At 51.3% G+C, this 21,112-nt stretch overlaps 1 protein-coding gene across 1 annotated transcript in view; it reads right to left on the bottom strand.

The window, feature by feature from the left end:
* Positions 1 to 21,112, bottom strand: part of EEPD1 (endonuclease/exonuclease/phosphatase family domain containing 1) — a 109,979-nt gene that overhangs the window by 11,692 nt on the left and 77,175 nt on the right. The window contains exons 4-5 of the mRNA XM_002713756.5: positions 3,514 to 3,624; positions 1,285 to 1,419 (exon numbers count right to left, since the gene is read on the bottom strand). Coding sequence (XP_002713802.1) covers positions 1,285 to 1,419; positions 3,514 to 3,624 — 246 coding nt within the window. The remainder of the gene's footprint in view (positions 1 to 1,284; positions 1,420 to 3,513; positions 3,625 to 21,112) is intronic.

Genomic DNA, 21,112 nt, shown 5'->3' with positions numbered 1-21,112 from the left:
CTGCCCAAACCACTGTAGGTGGAGTGGGAAGTCTGCCCCGGTACCCTATCTGCCACTTGCCACCTTGGAACGTGACCCAAAACACAAGAGGCAGAGTGACCATCTAGGGAACCACCGCAGAAGATCCAGGCCAATCATTCACGATCCAGTAGCATCTATCAGTGGCCCACTAAAAACATCGGCATCAGCTGGTCCTGGCTGTTGTCCTGTGTGGCATTAGGAGGTTTTACAGATGATACCTGGTTGACTTATTCACCAGTCCAGCAGGTACCCCAGGTGTATGTGTGGGGACAGAACCCCATCCATGTTGCAGGCAGGAGCAGGCAAGGTTGTCCTGGGTACAGCTGACACCCCAGTGTGTGAGTGCACACCTGCTGCACCAGCACGGGGCTAAACCAGGCTGGGCGCAAGGCGACAGTCAGGCTCTGGAGCAAACAGAAAGGAGAGGCCTCCGATGCCCAGCAGGCCACGAGCGGGCTGGGCTCAGGCAAGGGAGCGCTCTTGCCTGACTTGGGATTTCACAGCCAAGTTCCACAGGGATAAGCTTCATCGAATGCCCCTCGGTGGCTGGTGTGGGCTCCTGCAGCCCAGCTTCTGAGCATTCTGCTCAGGGAAACTTCCCAAAGACTTCCAGGGAAGTGAGGGAGACAGCACTCAGCTCTGTCTGTCTAGCCACTGCTGGACACTGGCCCGACAAGGCTCTCCCGAAAGTGAGGGTTCCCCTGGAGAAGCCAGTTATAGGGGTGCTCCTAGGCCCAAGTCCTGAGCTCCTTAGAAGGCCCTCCCAACTCAGACATCCCCTGGAGAGCCCCCCTGGTAATAGACAGGGATGAGAAGCAGCCAAGGAGCCCTCTACTGCAGCCATTGACAAATGCCAGACCTCCTCCACCAGGGCCAGGAGGTCTGGGACATCGCTCCAAAAATACTCAGTCGTGGGCCCTGTCCCAGTAATTCTGTCTGTCTGGGCTAGGCTCTAGGAATCTCTGATTTTAGGAAAATCTCCCCACGTGGTTCTGATGTCAGGTTTGGGAGCCGGCCAGGGAGCTGCTTTCCTCCCTTCCCATCTGGCTGTCGGAGCTGTGGAAGCAGAGAGTCTCTCGGGATCGCTGTCACCCCTGCCCTGGACACGTGCACCTGCCACGGAAGTCCCGGACCAGGCGCTGGCCCAACCCTAGGAGAATAAAATCAAGGCAAGACGAGGCTTCCCGCGTGCCCAGTTCTGCAAAGAGAGATCCCCCACGCCACCCCATGGCTTGAAGGTCACAGACAACACGGAGCAGGTACCTTGAATCGTGCCACGTACGGGTTGGGGCCTGCGGACTTCCCGTGCCCATTGCTAGGCGAACTCTCCTGCGAGGTGACGTCTTTCAGCTCCACGCCGGCCACTGTGTCCCACAGGAATCCTGAGTACCCGGACCCCTGCAGCAGAGAGGGACATGGTCTTGGTGCCAAGTGCAGCCCAGCACTGGGGAAAGAGGCCAGAGGCGCAAGGAGCATCAGGCTCTGCCCTGGGTCCCCAAGGACACTCACCCAGGAGCCATTCTTAGACAAACTGCACTCTCTGCCTTGGCCCCATCCCCCACACCACAAGCCAGGGCTGCTTGGGTGTTCCTTGTGGGAGGCAGGCGGTGGGGGGAGCCCAGACCAGCACAGGGCTGTGGTCCAAACCATCACCTCCCAGGAAGTAGCAGCTCACACCTCTGAACTCTGAACCACACCCCTCTCCCCCCACCCAGAGGCCAATGGCAACACTGAGAATCGGAAACAAGACTCTGTCAGATGGGTTTTGCCTACTGATCCATATTTGCTAGATGAATGAGAGTCAGAGATAAGAGTTGGTTTTTTTTTTTTTTTTTTTTTTTGACAGGCAGAGAGGACAGTGAGAGAGAGAGACAGAGAGAAAGGTCTTCCTTTTGCCGTTGATTCACCCTCCAATGGCCGCCGCGGCCGGTGCGCTGTCTTGTTTATGTGATCCCTTTGACTCTTAGTCCTATCATTATGATCAATTGTGAACAGAAATTGATCACTTGGTCTAGTGAGATGGCATTGGTACATGCCACCTTGATGGGATTGAATTGGAATCCCGTGGTATGTTTCTTTTTTTCTTTCTTTCTTCTTTTTTTTTTTTTTGACAGGCAGAGTGGACAGTGAGAGAGAGAGACAGAGAGAAAGCTCTTCCTTTTGCCATTGGTTCACCCTCCAATGGCCACCGTGGCTGGCGTGCTGCGGCCAGTGCACCACGCTGATCCGAAGGCTGGAGCCAGGTACCTCTCCTGGTCTCCCATGGGGTGCAGGGCCCAAGCACTTGGGCCATCCTCCACTGCACTCCCGGGCCACAGCAGAGAGCTGGCCTGGAAGAGGGGCAACCGGGACAGAATCGGCGCCTCGACCGGGACTAGAACCCCGTGTGCCGGCGCCGCAAGGCGGAGGATTAGCCTACTGAACTGCAGCGCCAGACTGCTATTTATTTCTGTGTGGACTGAGAAGGGAGCGGCGCAGGCTGGTCAGGAAGACAGCTGCATCCCACACTGGCTTTTTCTCAGCCCCGTGAACACTGCGCCCGCTCAGTGTCAGCTGCAGCGGCCATCCACACGCCACAGCTCAGGCTCAGGGTCATGGTTAAAACGGAGGGTCTTACTGTCAGTAAATAGCCAGCCACTTTTAATCTATGATGTAAGAGCCCAAATTCTGAGTATCAGTCATGAGCACAATTCACATGTGTTTCTAAGCACATGAGGTATAAGGGACCTTCAAAAACTTTGTGGGACATGTGCATGTTGAAAAATTATGAGTGGCTTTCAAAAAAATTTAGCACTCAAGTAAGCTTGTCTTTTAATTCCATTTTTCCACAAACTGCTCCAAGTATCCTCGTACACCAAAGAGAGAAGCAGTGACATTTGCCGTTACAGGACAGTGATGTAAGGATGTATTTGTCAACTCCTGATTAATAAGCAGGGGCCTCTTTTTAAAACTCCACAGACACCAAACAGTCCACTGTGAGTAAACTTGGTCTTGAGCACAAAAGTGTGGAAATGGGTATTTTTATGGATAGTCTTCCCTGCACACACGTGGGACATTCTGATGGAAAAACAACTCAGATTCAAAATCTGCTGAACATTTCAACAGAATATTTCTGTTTGCATAATTTCCACCACTGGAAGCACACACTTCACGGATGAACTAGGTGAAATGAAATTTTCAGCCAGTGAATAATGGGTTTTCCACAAACCTGGCAGAACTGTGGAGAGGGGGATTTTGAGGACAAAAGACAGAAATATTCATTTGTTGCCTTGGCCGGGACAGGCTTTCTCCTCTTCCCCGTCCAGCACCCTAAAGCGCCATTGCCATCTGGGTTCTTTCTGGATTCAAATACGAAATGAAAACCAGGGCATTTAGAAATATTTAAAAACTGGGCAGAGATACTGGACAAAGGAAATTTTAGAATGCCCTTGACTGGGGGGGAATTGTGCTGAAATGAAACAAGAAGAGAGGCAGGATCTGCAGGGCGGGCACCTTGTGGAGCAGGCTCGAGGGCTTCTCGGCGACAGCGGCCTTCCAGCAACCCCGGGGTCCCCTCCACTTGCGGATGTTGGGCAGGATCGGCTGGTTCAGCTCCGCACAGAACTGCAAAGACAGAGCACTCGTCAGTGGCTTCGTGGTCCTGCCCGAGAGGCCAGATCCTGGGTGCCCCACCCGGGAGGCCAGACCCTCGGTGCCTCTGAGCATCCAGCAACTTGAACTTCAGCCCTGGGCTCTCAAAACCCAGGGGCTGCCACATTTTATGTCAACTACAGTAAATAAATAAGTGAAAAGTTCCAAGAACCAACCAACCAGGGTTTGCCAAGATGCAGACGAATAAAGCATGTCACACACTGAGAACCAGCTGTCTGTCTAGGGGATACTAATTTCTCTGCTGGGGATTCCAGGTCACAGAAACCGGCTTGCTCCAGAGCATTCTTGCCCAAATTGTTGAGAGAGAACTGCCAGAATCACTTGTATGCCCAAAAAAGCCGGTGGGTTCAAGGTCGCACTCAGGAGCGTCCAGATCGGCCTTGATCCAAGAGGACAACAGACAGCTGTGGGCATCTTTTCTCCAGAGCTCAGCTTGGAGGGCCACACGGTGCCCCCATGTGGTTTTCTTCCACTGTGCCTGGCTACAGTGGCCTGCATGTGCCTGCACCACCGTGGCTCACTCTTGGTCCCCAGTGTGCTGTGGGAACCAGTAGGTGGCCTCATCCCAGAGGCAAACAATGACCCTCACAGGACCCAACCAGTTCCTCCAACACAACGCGCCTCCTGGGGCTGGCTCTGGGACCGGTCTCCAGAGTCTGTCAGATTTTGGCCCAGTTTCTAAGTTGCTCTCCCTAGGCCACCGCGACACCCTCCAATCCCTTCACTCCCTTCGCCTCCTGCCCCTGACTGAGGGTCTCCTGGCCTCCATCTGAGCACACAGTGGCTCCCCTCCTTTCACAAGCTGCCCTTAACGAAGCTCATGGCCGTACCATGTCAGCTTGCACCTCTATGTGGACGTCCCCCAAATCTGACCAACTTCAGTCACCATGCCCATTGATTCTACATCACATGGTTACATGGGATTTGGACCCCCACCACCCATGTGGGAGACCCAGGTGGAGTTCCTGGCTCCTAACTTTGGCCTGGCTCAGTCCCAGCTGCTTCTGGGGACTGAATAAGTGGATGGGAGATGTCTTTCTCACTGTCCTTCTGTCACCCTGCCTTTCAAATAAATTAATAAATAATTCATTAATTAAATCTTTTTAAAACCATACTTTACTTGACAGGTGAAGAGACATAGAGACTGAAAGACAGGGAGACAGAGATCTCCCATCTGTTGGTTTGTTCCCCAAATGTCTGTAGTAGCTGGGGCGGGGCCAGGCTAAAGTCAGGAGCCCAGAACTCAGTCTAGGTCTCCCACATGGGCAGCAGGGATTCAAGTACTCGGGCTGCCACCTGCTGCCTCCTAGAGTGCTCACCAGCAGAGAGCTGGAATTGAGAGCAGAGCTGTGACCCAAACCCGGGCACCCCGATGTGAGATGCGGATGTCTCAAGCGGCATCTTCTACACCACGTGCCCATCCCTCAGTGACTTTGCACTTCCAACACTGCTCAGGGCATGCAGGCTACGGGCAGCATTATTCCCCATGGGGGCTTCCCCTGGATGACGCCCCTGGCCAGCTGCTCCTATCTGGAAGTCTGCCTCTCACTGAAAATGAAACACTTTGGAAAATGCAGCCAGAATCAATTGACTACGACTTCGAGGCTCTGGTGAGGAACTGCACTTCATAAGCACCAATTTCCGGCCAGGGAATCGTCTGCTTGCTGAGAGTTCATTAGAGCTGAGATCACTGAAAACGGGAGCAGCTCCCCAGTGCCCGCGTGGTGCCTCGTGTCCTCCACGCAGGGGTCCCTGCCTGCCTGCTCCTCCGAATCTCCCAGGATGCACAATGAGAAGCTCTATTTTTGAAGATGCCCCCTCGTTCCCCCGCCCCAAGCGGGGTCCACCAATAGGCAGCCTCTGGGGATCTCACTGTACTGTGACAGGCAGCAGTGCCATCAGGTTAGGCTGCAAGAAATGCGAACTGTCCCAACCCTCACAAGGACCCTTCAGACACCTGAGGACAGGTGGAGCCCCGTTCACACCCCAAACCCGCCATTGCTTATTCACTCCGTTTCCCGGCCACACCGCTTTGCTGGTGGGAAAAGGCAGCCCAGGCTACTGTTTCCAGGCTCACTGCTCTCAGGCCCCATCCCACGCCTACTTAACACTCTCCGGGGCTGAGCCCAGCAAACTGAAATTTTTTAAAAATTTATTTATTTATTTGACAGATAGACAGTGAGAGAGAGACAGACAGAGAGAAAGGTCTTCCTTCCGTTGGTCACCCCCCAAATGGCTGCTACGGCCAGCGCGCTGCACTGCTCCGAAGCCAGGAGCCAGGTGCCTCCTCCTGGTCTCCCATGCGGGTGCAGGACCCAAGCACTTGGGCCATCCTCCACTGCCCTCCCGGGCCACAGCAGAGAGCTGGCCTGGAAGAGGAGCAACCAGGACTAGAACCCAGCGCCCATATGGGATGCCAGCGCCGCAGGCGGAGGATTAACCAAGTGAGCCATGGTGCTGGCTCCCCCAGCAAACTGAATTTTAACAGCCCCTCCTGATGATTCTGAAGTTAAAGCTCATCTCATGGACGAAGGAAAGGCACTCCTGGAAAGAAACTCTCATTTCTCTGTTTTAGTTTTTTTTTTTTTTTTTTTTTCTGCTTAATGATTTGTTTATTTGAAAGGCAGAGTGACAGAGACAGAGGAGAGACACACAGAGACCGATCTTCCATTCTCTGATTCACTCTCCATATGGCCACAATGGCCAGGACTGGTCCAGGCCAACGCCAGGAACCCGGAACTCCATCCAGGTCTCCCACACGGGTGGCAGGGGCCCAAGCACTTGCACCATCTTCTGCTGCTTTCCTATGTGCACTAGCAGGAAGCTGGATTGGAAGTAGAGCAGCCGGGACTTGAACCAGCACTCCAGTAGGGGATGCTGGCATCAAAAGGGAAGACTTAACCTGCTGTGCTACAAAGCCAGCCTCTGTGGTAGATGTGAAAGCCTGGTACTCACAGACCAGCTCTCAGAGCCTTAAGGAGGTGCAGTCCCTGACACTCAAGGGCCATGGAAAAATCTGTCCACCTGAAGCCACACTCTTGACACCTCTGTTGTCATAGAGCAGCCATCCCTCACTCTGCCGTCCTCTTTAGTATTTCTCAGGCTACAGAGCCAATTACTAATGTAGGAGACCAGGTAGGAAAACACGTATGGCTGGAAGCACTCCATGCTCCAATTTCCACAAGCGCAATTAAGTAAGGGGCAGATATTTTTGTCTATCTCCAGAAGACTGACTCTGCTGCACCACAGTCCGCATTTGCCCAGGGTTCCAGGGTGGCTGAGGACTCCGCCAAGTATTGACAGCCTGCTTGAGAGCCTTCCTGTTAGGTCCAGGGCAGATGCTAGTGCACACAGCATCTCTGACCCCTGGCAGAGCCCCCAGGAGGCAGACCATTATTCAGGTGCAGGATGTCTCACGGAAGGTTGAGTCCAAGCTCAAGTTCAAATTTGAGGTCACACAGCCGAGAGCATCAGATGGTGGGTCCAGCCACAGGTCTGTCTCTGGCTGCTCTGCCTTCTGCCTGACAGGAGGAACAGGTGGCACAGGGCAGGCTCCAAGGGGATGATGCCAGCCCCTGCCTACTGAATTCTTGGATTCTCCCAGAAACTTCACAGGGGCAAAAAAAACCAGTATCCTCTGAGAGCCCTCAACCTAAACATAACCTTATATCATTTTATTTAGAGCAGTTCATTCTGGTTTTTTGTTTTGTTTTTGTTAAAGATTTATTTATTTATTTGAAAGGGAGGGCGGGATCTTCTATCCACCGGTTCACTCCCCAAATGGCTGCACCAGCTGAGGCTGGTCTATGCTGCAGCCAGGAGCCAGGAACTCCACCCTGATCTCCCACGTATGTGCAGGCAGTGCTCATATGGGATGCTGGCTTCACAGGCAGCAGCTTAACCCACTGCTCTATACTGCCAGCTTCCACCTGTGCTTCTTAAACCCCAGTCATCGCCTGCACCCATCATGATCACTCTGGGTCTCATTCTTGAAACAGTGGATTCACGGCCCCATCCCTGACCAATCAGACAATCTCTGAGGCTGGGGCCAGGCTTTGTACTTCTAACAAGCTCCCCAAGGGGTTCTAAGCCAAAGCTGGAGAAGCTCAGACACGGCTACAGAGATGCTGATTTAGAACTCAGCCCAGTATCTGCCCTCTGGAAAGACAGCTTTGATTATTCAAAACCCAACACCTAGGAAGTGTCTGCTTGTGGCTCCTTGCAGACAACCCCAAGAGGGGATGAAGAAAAGGGGGCCCAGTGACAGAACAGAGTACCACAGGCATCCAACAGGTACTGCCTGAATGAATGAATGAATGACTACCCTAGGGATCCCACCCTGCAGCTCCTCTCTCCAGTAATTTCTCTAATAATTTACGAGAATTAGCATAGGCTCAACTTGTTTTTCTAGTGTCAGACCTAACTGGTGAGGGGGGATATGAAATTATTTCTTAGCACCTGCCCCCAGACCAGCCAGTCAGACACAGAATAGCTGATCACCACCCCAGCCTTGGGCTTGGCGACAAGGAGCCTACATCAGACATCCTAATGCCAGTCTACGACGCCCAAGGTGCTGGCAGTTAGAGATGCCGGGTCCTGAAAGACGAGACTTCTCTGACTGTGACGCAGGCTGCTCTGGGCCTGTCCTGGGCCCTCTGAGCCCGCTCTCTCTCGGCAGTGACAAAAGGGCCAGGGGGTCGAACACAGTGGCCTGTGCTTGTGGATCTTCGGAATTGTTTTAACTTGCCCCCCCCCCCCTTTCTGAAAGGAGTATTTCTTTATCATCTGGACCTGATTGTGAAGTAAACACAATAAAGCTGCTCCAGCCTCACTCAGGGGACCTCCGGCGACACGAGCCCTGGACCCTGGGAGTGCTCTGCAGGATGTGGTGCCAGTGGTGATGGTGCAGGTAGCACAGAGTCTCAGGGGACCAGCAGACATTTTAAAACAGACTGCACTAATCCTCCGCCTAGCGGCGCCGGCACACCGGGTTCTAGTCCCGGTTGGGGCGCCGGATTCTGTCCCGGTTGCCCCTCTTCCAGGCCAGCTCTCTGCTGTGGCCAGGGAGTGCAGTGGAGGATGGCCCAGGTGCTTGGGCCCTGCACCCCATGGGAGACCAGGAAAAGCACCTGGCTCCTGGCTCCTGCCATCGGATCAGCGCGGTGCGCCGGCCGCAGTGCGCCGGCCGCGGCGGCCATTGGAGGGTGAACCAACGGCAAAGGAAGACCTTTCTCTCTGTCTCTCTCTCTCACTGTCCACTCTGCCTGTCAAAAAAAAAAAAAAAAAAAAAAAAAAAAACAGACTGCAAAAGGCTGCTCCCTCCCACTTCCTGGACTGGGGTCGGGAGTGCATTTCACTCAGATTCTCAGACAAGTAGCCCCACCAAGCTGGGTGTTTCCCGGGCTTTCCTGATTCTGGTCTGGACTTCCCGGTGACAATGAGTTTTAGACCTTTTGGTAACGGCCAGTTTCCGCTGTGCTCCTGTGGCAGGTGCTGACAATGTGGTGCATCGTGGTGGATGGTGCAGCCCCAGGGAGCTCTGCACAGGCAAAGTCCCATCATCATTGGAGAAAGAAGGCCCCGTCCTAGGCCAGGCATGGCCGAGACACTGGACAGCAAGCAGGCAAGTGACGGAGGCATTTTTAGAAACAGTAACGGTCAACAAGGTCTTCAAGAAGGGGAAAGTCACAGTCAGTATTCACAACCAGCTCCCTTGCGGGCATCGGCCCAATTGCAAAGAGGGGAAAACCCAGCAACAGGCAGGGCCCCGCGAGAGAACAGCCACAGGAAAACCAACTGATGTCTCAGTGTAAACCAAACAGTAGCCTTGCTTGCCCTCCTAAATAGAACAAGCAGTCCTGGCCGGCGCCACGGCTCACTAGGCTAATCCTCTGCCTTGCGGCGCCGGCACACCGGGTTCTAGTCCCGGTCGGGGCGCCGGATTCTGTCCTGGTTGCCCCTCTTCCAGGCCAGATCTCTGCTGTGGCCAGGGAGTGCAGTGGAGGACGGCCCAAGTGCTTGGGCCCTGCACCCCATGGGAGACCAGGAGAAGTACCCGGCTCCTGCCATCGGATCAGCGCAGTGCGCTGGCCGCAGTGCGCCAGCCGCGGCAGCCATTGGAGGGTGAACCAATGGCAAAGGAAGACCTTTCTCTCTGTCTCTCTCTCTCACTGTCCACTCTGCCTGTCAAAAAAAAAAAAACAAAAAAACAAAAAAAAAAAACAAAAACAAAACAAACAAACAAAAAAAAACAAGCAGTCCTGTGAAAAAGTTTTCTTAGGACGTTTAAAATATCAGGATGTTGGTTCTTTGCAAGGCTGTATGGCTCACAAGTGCCTGTACTTACTTCGCTCAGTTCTACTGAGAGCTAAGAGTCCTTATGTTGATCCAGGGACCCTCGGGCACAGCACAGCTCTGCAGAGACCAGCTCGCACCCAGAGCCCGGCCTGGACACAGACCAGGGCAGAGGGAGTTTCAGCCTCCTTTCTCCTCGGTCTTTCTTGGAGAAACAGACTACTCGTGGCCTTGGGCCCTTTAAGAAGAGCCATGGACCCACAGAGCCAGGATGGGGGCAGTCAGCTTTGCTCAAACAGGAAGACCTCCCAAGAGCGCAGGACCAAAGTGGGGAGGGGGCACTGTGTCTTCTGGCCCTGGGGCCACCTGGAGCCCCTCGTGCACCACTGCCATTGTGCGGTCCTTAAGGCTCCAGCCTAGGCCTGGGAGCCATGGAGGGAGCCAAGGAGGCCATCTGCAAACTAGAATTGTTTATTGGCAAATTTTTTTTTTGACAGGCAGAGTGGACAGTGAGAGAGACAGACAGAGAGAAAGGTCTTCCTTTTGCCGTTGGTTCACCCTCCAATGGCCGCCACGGCCGGCACGCTGTGGCCAGCGCACCACGCTGATCCGATGGCAGGAGCCAGGTACTTATCCTGGCCACAGCAGAGAGCTGGCCTGCAAGAGGGGTAACCGGGACAGAATCCGGCGCCCCAACCGGGACTAGAACCCGGTGTGCCAGTGCCGCTAGGCGGAGGATTAGCCTAGTGAGCCGCGGCGCCGGCCAGCCTCCAAGTTCTATAAGAAAAGAGAGCCATGGCGTATTAGTTAATCCTCCGCCTGTGGCACTGGCATTCCATATGGACGCTGGTTCAAGGCCGGCTGCTCCTATTCTGATCCAGCTCCCTGCTAATGGCCTGGGAAAGCTGTAGAAGATGGCCCAAGTGTATGGGCCCCTGCACCCACTTGGGAGACCAAGAAGAAGCTCCTGGCTTCTGGCTTCAGATCAGCTCAGCTCCAGCCTTTGTGGCCATTTGGGGAGTGAACCAGTGGTTGGAAAGACCTCTCTCTCTGCATGTAACTCTGCCTCTCATATGAATAAGTAAATCTTCAAACAAAAGAAAGAGCCAAAGGGAGGAGGCCTGGGGTGGGGGAACTACATGGACTGAGTATCAGGTGCACAATAGGCACCACCGCACTTTTTTTTTTTTTAGACAGGCAGAGTTAGAGAGAGACAGAGACAGAGACAGAGAGAAAGGTCTTCCTTCCATTGGTTCACTCCCCAAATGGCTGCTATGGCCGGTGCACTGCACTGATCCAAAGCCAGGAACCAGGTGCTTCCTTCTGGTCTCCCATGCGGGTGCAGGGCCCAAGCACTTGGGCCATCCTCCACTGCACTCCCGGGCCACAGCAGAGAGCCGGAGTGGAAGAGGAGCAACCAGGACTAGAACCCAGCACCCATATGGGATGCTGGCACCACAGGCGGAGGATTAACCAAGTAAGCATGGCGCCAGCCCAGCATGGACGCATATTAACACATGCAGGCCCAAGGACACTCAAGGGAGGCACTAGTACCCCCCCGTGCCAGGCACTCAGGAAGGTGACACAGCTGAGTCATTCGCTGCCAGCAAGCGGGACAGGCCAGACGGGAACCCAAGACTGGCAAACCCAAGCATGCAAATGCTCTTGGGAAACACATGCCAAACCAACTCAGTGTACACACGATGCACTACACCCTGTAAGAGTTCCTGCTTCTGGGCTCTTGGCAGCGAAACCCTGCACAACTACCGCCCAGCCGAAGTCAGTTCCACCGTTGACACCGCAGGTTGCACCCACCCCCGATGCCCCAGCTCCAGGCCACACCCACTCTGTGTCCCACGTCAATCACCAGCGCTTCCGAAGCCCCCACCCACCCACCCAACCACCCCCGCTCTGAAAGCTCAGGCCCAGCCCTCGCAGTGGAGAGCAGCGCAGGGCTCCCATGTCTTCCAGGTAGCTCCCCTATCTGGTTGTCCCCTGGGGACCGGGAAGGAGTTCCGGAGGCCTGCACCTCCCTGCTGAGACCCTCACCAGGCTGAGGAAGACACACAGATGTTTCCTCACCCTCGCCACCCGCGAATCACTAGCTGTTTTACAGAACCAAGGGGGCTGGCACCCGCGGGCACTGCCGTCAGCGGCAGCTGCTGGCCCTACCAGCCTCTCCGTGCTCCCACAAGATCCCGATCACATGGCTCCCGACCAAGATGGTTACAAATAAGTCAAGGAGATCACCCGTCCCAAAGAGGGGGGAAAGAAACCCTTTACGGGCAGCTCAAACTTATATTTTTTGCCAGAGCAACTGTAAAGTCAAGAGCAAGAGGGAGCTGGGGTTTCGTGGAGGCTGAAGTCAGCGGAGGAGCAGGTAGGGAAGCGTGCAGGCACAGCCACACTCATCAGACACTTCCCCGCCGTCACCATCCGCCTGTCTCCCCCTCTCATCTCTGCCCTTCACGAGCATTTCATGAAAAACCTTGTTTTCTTCTAGAAAGCTTTGTGAATGCTAAGACGCGAAATCCTAGACAGGAGTTAAGACAGTCATTATCACTTTGTGTTTTTTTTCGCCTTTTCTACATCGAGGCTTGCATCCTGCTATGAAGCAAACACACGCTCAGGATAATTTGTGAAGCAAAGAAACAGAGAACAAACTGAGTGTAATATCACTGTGCAAAGATCACTCATGTTTCTTTCACGGAATTGCTTCTGGGCTGTTTCTTGTGCATGTTATCAACGTGTATCCTACGCACTCCTGTGAACACACCCCCACACACTTCTCTGTTCTGCTTCTCCCACCTGGACCGTGCCACGGTGTGACAGACTCCTTAAATCACTTCCTGAGCATCTAACAGGTTCTCTAAGCACGCTGCACACCAGTCCCATGATTGTTCATTTCAGCCTTTTACAAGCTCGTTTAATTCTAGATCCACAGCCCCAGTCACCTAACAAAATGGTAATAAAACCTCACCCACTGCGCCTTCACCTGTTTAAAACAATTTATTCACGTGTTTTAAACATTTCCTGAGTCGGTGTCAAAGTGTATCATTTCTGAAAGTAACTCAGGGGCTTTCTGTTCTCTTGTTTTAATAAACGAGGGGACTTCAAACAGTTTGCAGAAAATGGAGCTGAAGGATAAGAGGAGCTAATTAGGCACAGAGGACGGGGGAACATCCAGGCAGCAGGGACAGTATGTGCAAAGGGCCTGTGGTGGGACATGGCTTGGAGCTTGTGGGGCAGAGAGATTGATGTGGCTGCAGCACAGATGGTGAGGGGGCAGAATGAGGAGAAACGATGGCAGAGCCCTGGTCATGCAGGGCCCCACTTGCCCTGAAAGGAGTTTGTTCCCTATCCTACGAGCAACCCTCAAATCACTGAAGGGGGTGAACAGGGGACTTGCACTCTGAAAAGCTGTGAACTGCAGGGCCAAGAAAGGCCAGAGTGTCACAAACATACCAGCTGGGTGCGGGGTCCTAGACTAGTGAACAGGCTCGAGTGATAATTAGGAGATGAATATGACTTGGTCCAAAAGAAGTGAAAAGAGTATTCAAACAAATACTTACATGTAAACACTCAATCCAGCACGATTCCCAGTAGCAAATGATGGAAACAACTCAAATGTCCACCACTGGACAAGTGGATAAGCAAACGTGCTGTACCTATACCATGGAACGTTATTCATTCTTACAAAGAAATGAAGTGCTCATGCATGCTACGTGGATCGGCCGTAAAGACGCTATAGCGAGTAGAAGGAGCCAGTGTAAAGGCTGCTTGTATGATTCCTTTCGCACGAAACATCCAGACTCGGTAAATCCGCAGGGTCAGACCCCAGACTATACTGGCCAGGGGTCAGGAGGAGAAGGGACGGCTTAGCAGGCATGGGATTTCCTTTTAGGTGATGAATGATGGTTACGCACCATTGTGATGAAATGCTGCTGGATGGCTCGCTGTAAAACAGTTGGTGGTCAACTGAAAAATGTGACTCAGGTGATGGGTTAGATGATGAGGGCAAAGCAATGGACTTGCTCTGCCCCTCAGCAAACACGGAGGACTTAGTAGACACCAGGTGCTACTCCAGGCTCTGGTAGGTAGGCCGTCCTTTGTGGAGGCCTCGGTCAGGCAGGGAGCAGGAAGGGCAATGTCCTTGTGCGGCCAGGCCACCTCTAGCCGCACTCCAACCTTCCCTCCACGCGCCTGGGTGAGGAGCACGGAACCCAGTAGTTCTTGGAACACTGGCTCTTTGAAGCTCAGAAGACAGTTTTAGGGCAAATAAAACAAGCACTTCTTTCCAAATTAGGCACTAAACTTGTGAGTAATGATTGAAACTAATTATTCTAAGTGCAAGCAGCTCTGAAAATAGCAATGGGTTTTGGAGGCTGTTGTGGCTATTTTAGGAGTGTGTAGGAACGTAGCAGGCAGCGCGAAGCACACCCCAAGCCAGAGCCATAGTACTGGGATGGGGCTGTTGCGGCCGGCGCTTAGCAGGCCATTCCGCAGGTTCTAAGGTTTATGCATGGCCTGAGAAACATGCCAATAACAAAGGTGGGGAACAGGGTTTCATTTCGTTCTAACTGAAATGCTGAACCCAAAATTCAACAGGAAATGTCAGCCATGTGTGTTACAACATTTCACTAGTAAGCAAAAAGGCACCTGTCCCCACTTGTAAGATGATGATAACGTATTGCTCAAGACCAACCATGTTGGTTTAGCCGACCACAGTTCTTTCCTTTCTAGAATTTTCTTTCCTCTCTGATGTTTTCATGTGAATGGGCTCAAAGAATGGGTAAGATGGATACAGGGGAGAGACTGTCTAAAACCTAACCCAACCAGCCCACAAGTGGGAGGACTTCAAAATGTTCACAGAAAAAAATCGAATTAAAAGATAAATTGGGGCAGGCATTGGCACAGGAGCTGGGAGGCTACCTTGGGACACATGCATCCATGCTAGAGTTCCTGGGCTTGAGTCCCGGCTCTGCTGCTGATCCCCAGCTTCCCGCCAGTGCACACCCCGGGAAGCAGCAGGGAATGGCTCACATGCCTGAGTCCCTGCTGCCCACATGGGAGAACCTGGATTGAGTTCTGCAGTGCTGGCTTTGGCCTGGCCCAGCCTAGCTGTTGTGGGCATATGGGAAATGCACCAACAGATGGAAGATTTGTCTGTCTCTGTCTCTCTGCCTTTCAAATAACATGAAAATAAAACATTTTAAGAATTTTTGAAAAGCTAAGTTTATCTGGATGCAAACACTTTTTGAAATCCATGTGTATGACTGATTAATAGGAGCAAAAAAAAAAAAAAAAAAGATAGGAACAGGGACAAGGCCGATGGGCAGAGAGAAAGCTGACACTATAGGGAGTACCTAGGCACAGAAATCTAAAGAAAACAACACAGGCACAGAACAAAGCTGGCAGTTTACATAAGCTCCCCATGGCTTCCCTCCCACGTGAACACCCACACAGCTTTTAACCCCCAGGGCCGCATTTTCTCAGTCGATAACCAAAGCCGAGTTCCTGCTCAGGCCCACGCTAGACTGTCAGGCTCCTACAATTTCCCATGTGCTTCCGTGCAGAACCCAGAGTGCTGTAGGAGACAACACGTGACACAGAAGGAACACTCAGGGAAACTGCCCTGCTTGCCACTTGCCTTATAAAACGCCAGCCTTCAGCTACACTAAACGGTGTTTATGCAGCCTGCTTTCCCCAGCTTCAAAGCTGGGGGCGAAAGTAGCACCGATTCACAACTTATTTTTACTTTGATTTGCATCGCGCCCAGCACCGGTCTTCAAAGCCTGCATGTTTCCTATTTTATTCCAAGGCCAGCGCTGTAGATTTGATTGTTCTTTTCTGTGTGGGCGGCAAGGGCCAGAGAGGTTCCCTGACAGTTGGCAGCAGGAGAATCCCAGGTGGCCGTTCTCAGTTGGATAACGTCCCAAGACTCACTGGTCCTCCATTCTCTGTGCTAATATGAGAGACTGAAAGCCCAAACCGTCCTTCGGTCAAGCTCCCATCTCGTTACATTTTTGGCCAGAGGCACATAAACACGGCCAAGATGCCTGAGAGCAGCTGCTGGAGTTCTCTGGCCCCCTCCAGCATACTGGGAGGGGAGGACTGACAGAAAGAAAAGGGTTACAAAACGCAAGGCGGTGCTGGGCAGGGCCCTATCACGCCTGGCCAGGATACGCCCCGCAGGGCTAGGGGAAGTCACTTCGTGTCAGTGAGTCTGAGCCACAGCGGCGCTCACTCACCGGAATGCCGCTGTGTGTCGCCAGCTCTCTGCACCCTCTCCACGAAGTGGTCCCCACCGTGCTCTGTGGGGAAGGCATTAGCCTAGGGCTCCAGAGGTCAGGTAATGGGCTTAGGGTCACCCAGAGGGTAAGGGCGGAGGCAGGACCCAAAGCCACGTCTGTCTGACCCCATTATGAATCTCCACGTCCCTCGGAAGCACCACCAGGAGGGAGTATAGCAACAAACTTGTGTTTTAGGAAGGGCCACTCTGGGCACAATATAAACGAAGGGTTGAAACGAGCAAAATTAGAGAGACCAAACTGTTGTTTTCTATATTTTCGTCTTTCCTCCTGCTTTCAATTTTTCTAGAAATTTTCCTTTCCTAAGCCATGGTATAAATACCAATTAATTGGCAGGAATTTTATCTGTGTAGATGCTTGCTGTCTCTCATTCAGAAATATATGTATATGTGTATTTAAATATTTTTCAAAAATTAAGCGGATTAGGTACCAGTACTACATAAGCACCGAAGGCATCCAAAATATCCGTGCCACAACTTACTTTTTTTTTTTTAAGATTTATTTATTTCACTTGAAAGAATTACACAGAGAGAGGAGAGGCAGAGAGAGAGAGACAGAGAGACAGTGCACTGGTTCACTCCCCAATTTGCCGCAACGGCCAGAGCTGCGCTGATCTGAAGTCAGGAGCCAGGCACTTCCTCCAGGTCTCCCACGCGGGTGCAGGGGCCCAAGGACTCGGGCCATCCTCCACTGTTTTCCCAGGCCACAGCAGAGAGCTGGATAGGAAGTAGAGCAGCCGGCTCTTGAACTAGTGCCCATATGGGATGCAGGTGCATCAGGCCAGGGCATTAACCTGCTGTGCCACAGTGCCAACCCCTACATGGAAACTCTTGTCACTCCTTCTCCTCTTACAGATATAGCCATGCAAACGACCGGCACTACAAGGATGTGTGGGAAAAGAGAAACAAAACAAAAACCCCCTGCCAAGGGTTTCAGCCAAGTGCAGAGAGGGCCAGCCAGATGCAGGCGATGGACTACAGCACAAAACTGCAGTCTAACAATCTGTAGCCAAGGGGGAAGGCTGTAGGGCTCCCCAGGAGCTGGCGCCAATGTTAGGCTTCAGGCAAACACCAGAACTTGTCACCTTCTCTTCCAGGTTCACCCCCTTTGGATTGTAAGTGCTTGAGATCTTGCTTTCCTCGGTCCCGGGCACTTCTGCCTCCTGAGGACCCCAGGACTAGACACATCAGGAGGATGCACTGTGATGCAACCATGCATCTAGAGAGCCACGCACAGAGACGGCTCACTGTTCACTCATGTAGGCGGCCACTGAGAGAGAAACCAAGAGGGCAGCAAGTTTTGGAAAGCTCACGTACTTGGACGAGCTGCTGCGTTTTCTTTGGCTGTCTTCTTCCAACCTGATTAATTCTGCATATTGAAATGAGGCTGCTTCTCACAGAACCAGCTTAGGGTATGGGAAGCAATGGGCAGTGGCACGGAGGAGAAGGTGGGGGCAGAAATCAAGTCTGGGATCCGACTCATCAGTGTACATTGCTGAATTTCTACAAGGATAAGTCAAGATCTCTGAAACCAAGTTGGATGTTTTCCCAGTCTGGAATCTTGTTAAGGTCCAAATTCATCACTTCAATGCCTCTTGAAGGTTAATAAAAAATATTTTATCAGCTGTAGGAGTTACTCATTATAAACGCATAGTTAACAATTCAACAGAACTCTCCCTACTGAATTACTTCTGGCAAAGCAAGCTCTAATGACCAGCTCAATCAGGATAGTTTTACCTGCTGAGAACATCCAACATAAATATGTTTAGCAACGCAGCAAAAACAGTTCCACCTGCTGCCCTTCCTTTCATTTAAAATCCCTGACTAACCCGAGCTTTGCTCAACTCCAAGTCATACTCTCTAGAAATGAATGAATCATTCATGAAAAACCTCAGAATTCTGTAAAAAAGTGGAGTTAAAATTCTCCCAGTACCAACTCGTTGTTGGCATTTCCTGATAAGAGAAGCCTTGGAAGGTGGACCAAGAGAGGCAGGAAATCGTGCGTAACTCCCATCACCACGGCTGTGTGAGTGTTGGGATGACTGAAGACTACGTGCAACAATTCTGAAGTGATAGCACTGAGCTGGGCACACTTGCCTTCTGTTGAAAAGTAAGACAGAGTTGGGAGACTAACAAGGAAGTGGGGACAGCGCTTAGAACATACCCAAGGGCTAACAGAGGCCCTTCCAGTACTAGGAGAACCACAGAGCCCTCGCCCAAGCCAATCAATGAACCAGGATAGTAGTTTTCAAACGTCTTTGACCATGAGTCATAGCAACAAAGAAATTCACATATGGCAATCTGGTATATTCTATTTGCCTACCTGCCACCCATTCCTCCATTCATTCATCTACACATGCATACACAAACACACACCTGCTGAACAAATGCTGGGGGAAATGTACCCTATTCATGATCTGAGAGTCAAACTCAAGCCTCTCATTACGAAGCCCTGTTTTCCCTAAAATATCCCGACACCTTCTCCTGTTCATTTTCTCGTGCCCAAACCTCGGGAAGTGTTTTCTGGGCTTTATGTGGATGACGCCTTAGAAGTCTCCTCAAGCCAAGGAACTGGTGCCCCTGAAGCTGAACCAGGTTGGCGACACTGATAGACACTGCATGCAGTCAACATGGAGGCCTCCAGCCCCAGGAACACACCCAGCTTTCAAAAGTCACTCGATCCCAGGAGTTAATGGCTGGAGTTTCATCTGAAACAATGGAGGCCAGAGGCAGTGAAATGAAATATTCAAAACGTTGAAAGAAAATAAAGTGTCAATGAAAAAATGAGGATGAAATTCATTCTCAGACGAAAACAGAGAGAATGCGTTGCTAACAGAACTGCCTGATTTAAACAAATACTAAAGAAAGTTTTTCAGGCTGAACACAAGTGAACCCAAATCTATTAGAATCCTCATGAGGGGCCGGCGCTGTGGCATAGCAGGTAAAGCCGCCACCTGCAGTGCCGGCATCCCATATGGGCACTGGTTCAAGTCCCAGCTGCTCCACTTCCAACCCAGCTCTCTGCTATGGCCTGGGAAAGCAGTGGAAGATGGCCCAAGTGCTTGGGCCCCTGCACCCGCATGGGAGCCCTGGAAGAAGCTCCTGGCTCCTGGCTTTGGATTGGTCCAGCTCTGGCCATTTCGCTCTTTGGGTAGTGAACCAGTGGATGGAAGACCTCTCTCCCTCTCTCTCTGCCTCTGCCTCTCTCAAACTCTGCCTTTCAAATAAATAAATCTTAAAAAAATCTTCATAAAAGAATAAACTATACTGGTAAAGATAATTATAAAAGACACCACACATGCATTTTTCTTCTCCTTTATTCTCTTAGAAGATTTTATAAACAATTGATTAAAAATATGTATACAAGTATATTCCTGAGTCTGTAACATTTAGAGATGTCATATAGTTAAAAAGAGCAGCAGAGGTAGGTGGAAATACAAATGTATTGGGACAAGGAAATTTTACGCAGCTGTAATCTCATCCATAGGAGTAAATGAAAACAAGAAATGGTAAATTAAAAGGTTAATATAGCTAACTCTGTAAATATATGTGTGTTCTACCCTTTTCTCTCCCTTATATCTCCTTTAAAAGATAAAATATCTAAAATAATAATAATGTATAGCTCAGTGTGTAACATACATAGATATAATTTTATATATATATATATATATATATTACTCAGAACAGCCACCAAAGGGGGAAGAAGGAATAGAGCAGTAACCTGTATTATCTCACTGAATTCAAGTTGGTTATAAATCTGCTAAGATATAAGAGGGCAGGACAAAAAGTTGATGAAAAGTGGAATTAAAACAAAATCATTTGGGTTCAAAAAATGTTGAAATCTTTACTTAGTTTTTGATAATATGCATTTTCCATGAACTCTTTTTTTTTAAGATTTTATTTATTTGAGAAGTAGAGTAACAAACAGAGAGAGGGAAAGACAGAGAGAAAGGTCTTCTATCCCCTGGTTCACTCCCCAAATGGCTGCAATGGCCAGAGCTGGGCCGATCTGAAGCCAGGAGCCAAGAGCTTCTTCAGGGTCTCCCATGCGGATGCAGGGGCCCAGGCCATTAGCAGAGAGCTGGATTGGAAGAGGAGCAGCGGGACACGAACCAGCCCCCATATGGGATCCCGGCACTACAGACAGACGCTTAGCTCACTGCGCCACAGTGCCTGCTCCTTCCATGAACTCTTCAGAGTTCGTGTACTTGCCAGGGAGAGAATGCACCAGCACAACACAGTTTTCCCACGGAGGCACTGTGCTGAAATCACGGCCACACAGGCTCACAAACCAGCAGAACGTTCATGAGCCACCATGGTGGGCAGGTGTTGACAGTAAGAGAAATCTCAGCAAAACATGACAGTGCTGGCTTCTCACAGCCAAAATCAGCCTGGCCCTCCTGTGCACATTCAGACTTGAACAAGTGCCCAGGGGCCCGGCCCCCTCCACCTGGAGGCCTGGGCCCGTGACCTTCCTGTCCTGGCTGTCGGCCCTGCCTTGACCTGTGCCTGAACTCGTGATCCACACGGGTATTATGAGATCTTTCTTCTTTTCCTCTACACATCCAGAATTGATGAGGAAGCTAAGCATAGTCATGGGACTTTCAGAGTACAAAGAAAAGTGAAGTAAACCATCATGGAGACTATCACCAAAACACATCAGGAGTAAGAGACTGTAGGTGGTGTAGACGCCCAAGTGGCTCAGCCGCCCTGGGTAAGAGAAGCTCCAGACACGATTTCCCATCTTTTCTCACTGTGCAATTCACATTGCTGCACCTAAATGCCTGAAAAATGTTTAGAAATAGTTCCTACCCCAAATCGATATATTTTCATTAA

Source organism: Oryctolagus cuniculus, chromosome 16, assembly GCF_964237555.1.
Source record: "Oryctolagus cuniculus chromosome 16, mOryCun1.1, whole genome shotgun sequence".
In the NCBI taxonomy this organism is placed as follows: Eukaryota; Metazoa; Chordata; class Mammalia; order Lagomorpha; family Leporidae; genus Oryctolagus; species Oryctolagus cuniculus.
Note: the sequence above shows the minus strand (reverse complement) of the source record. Positions and strands in the feature narration are given on the sequence as shown.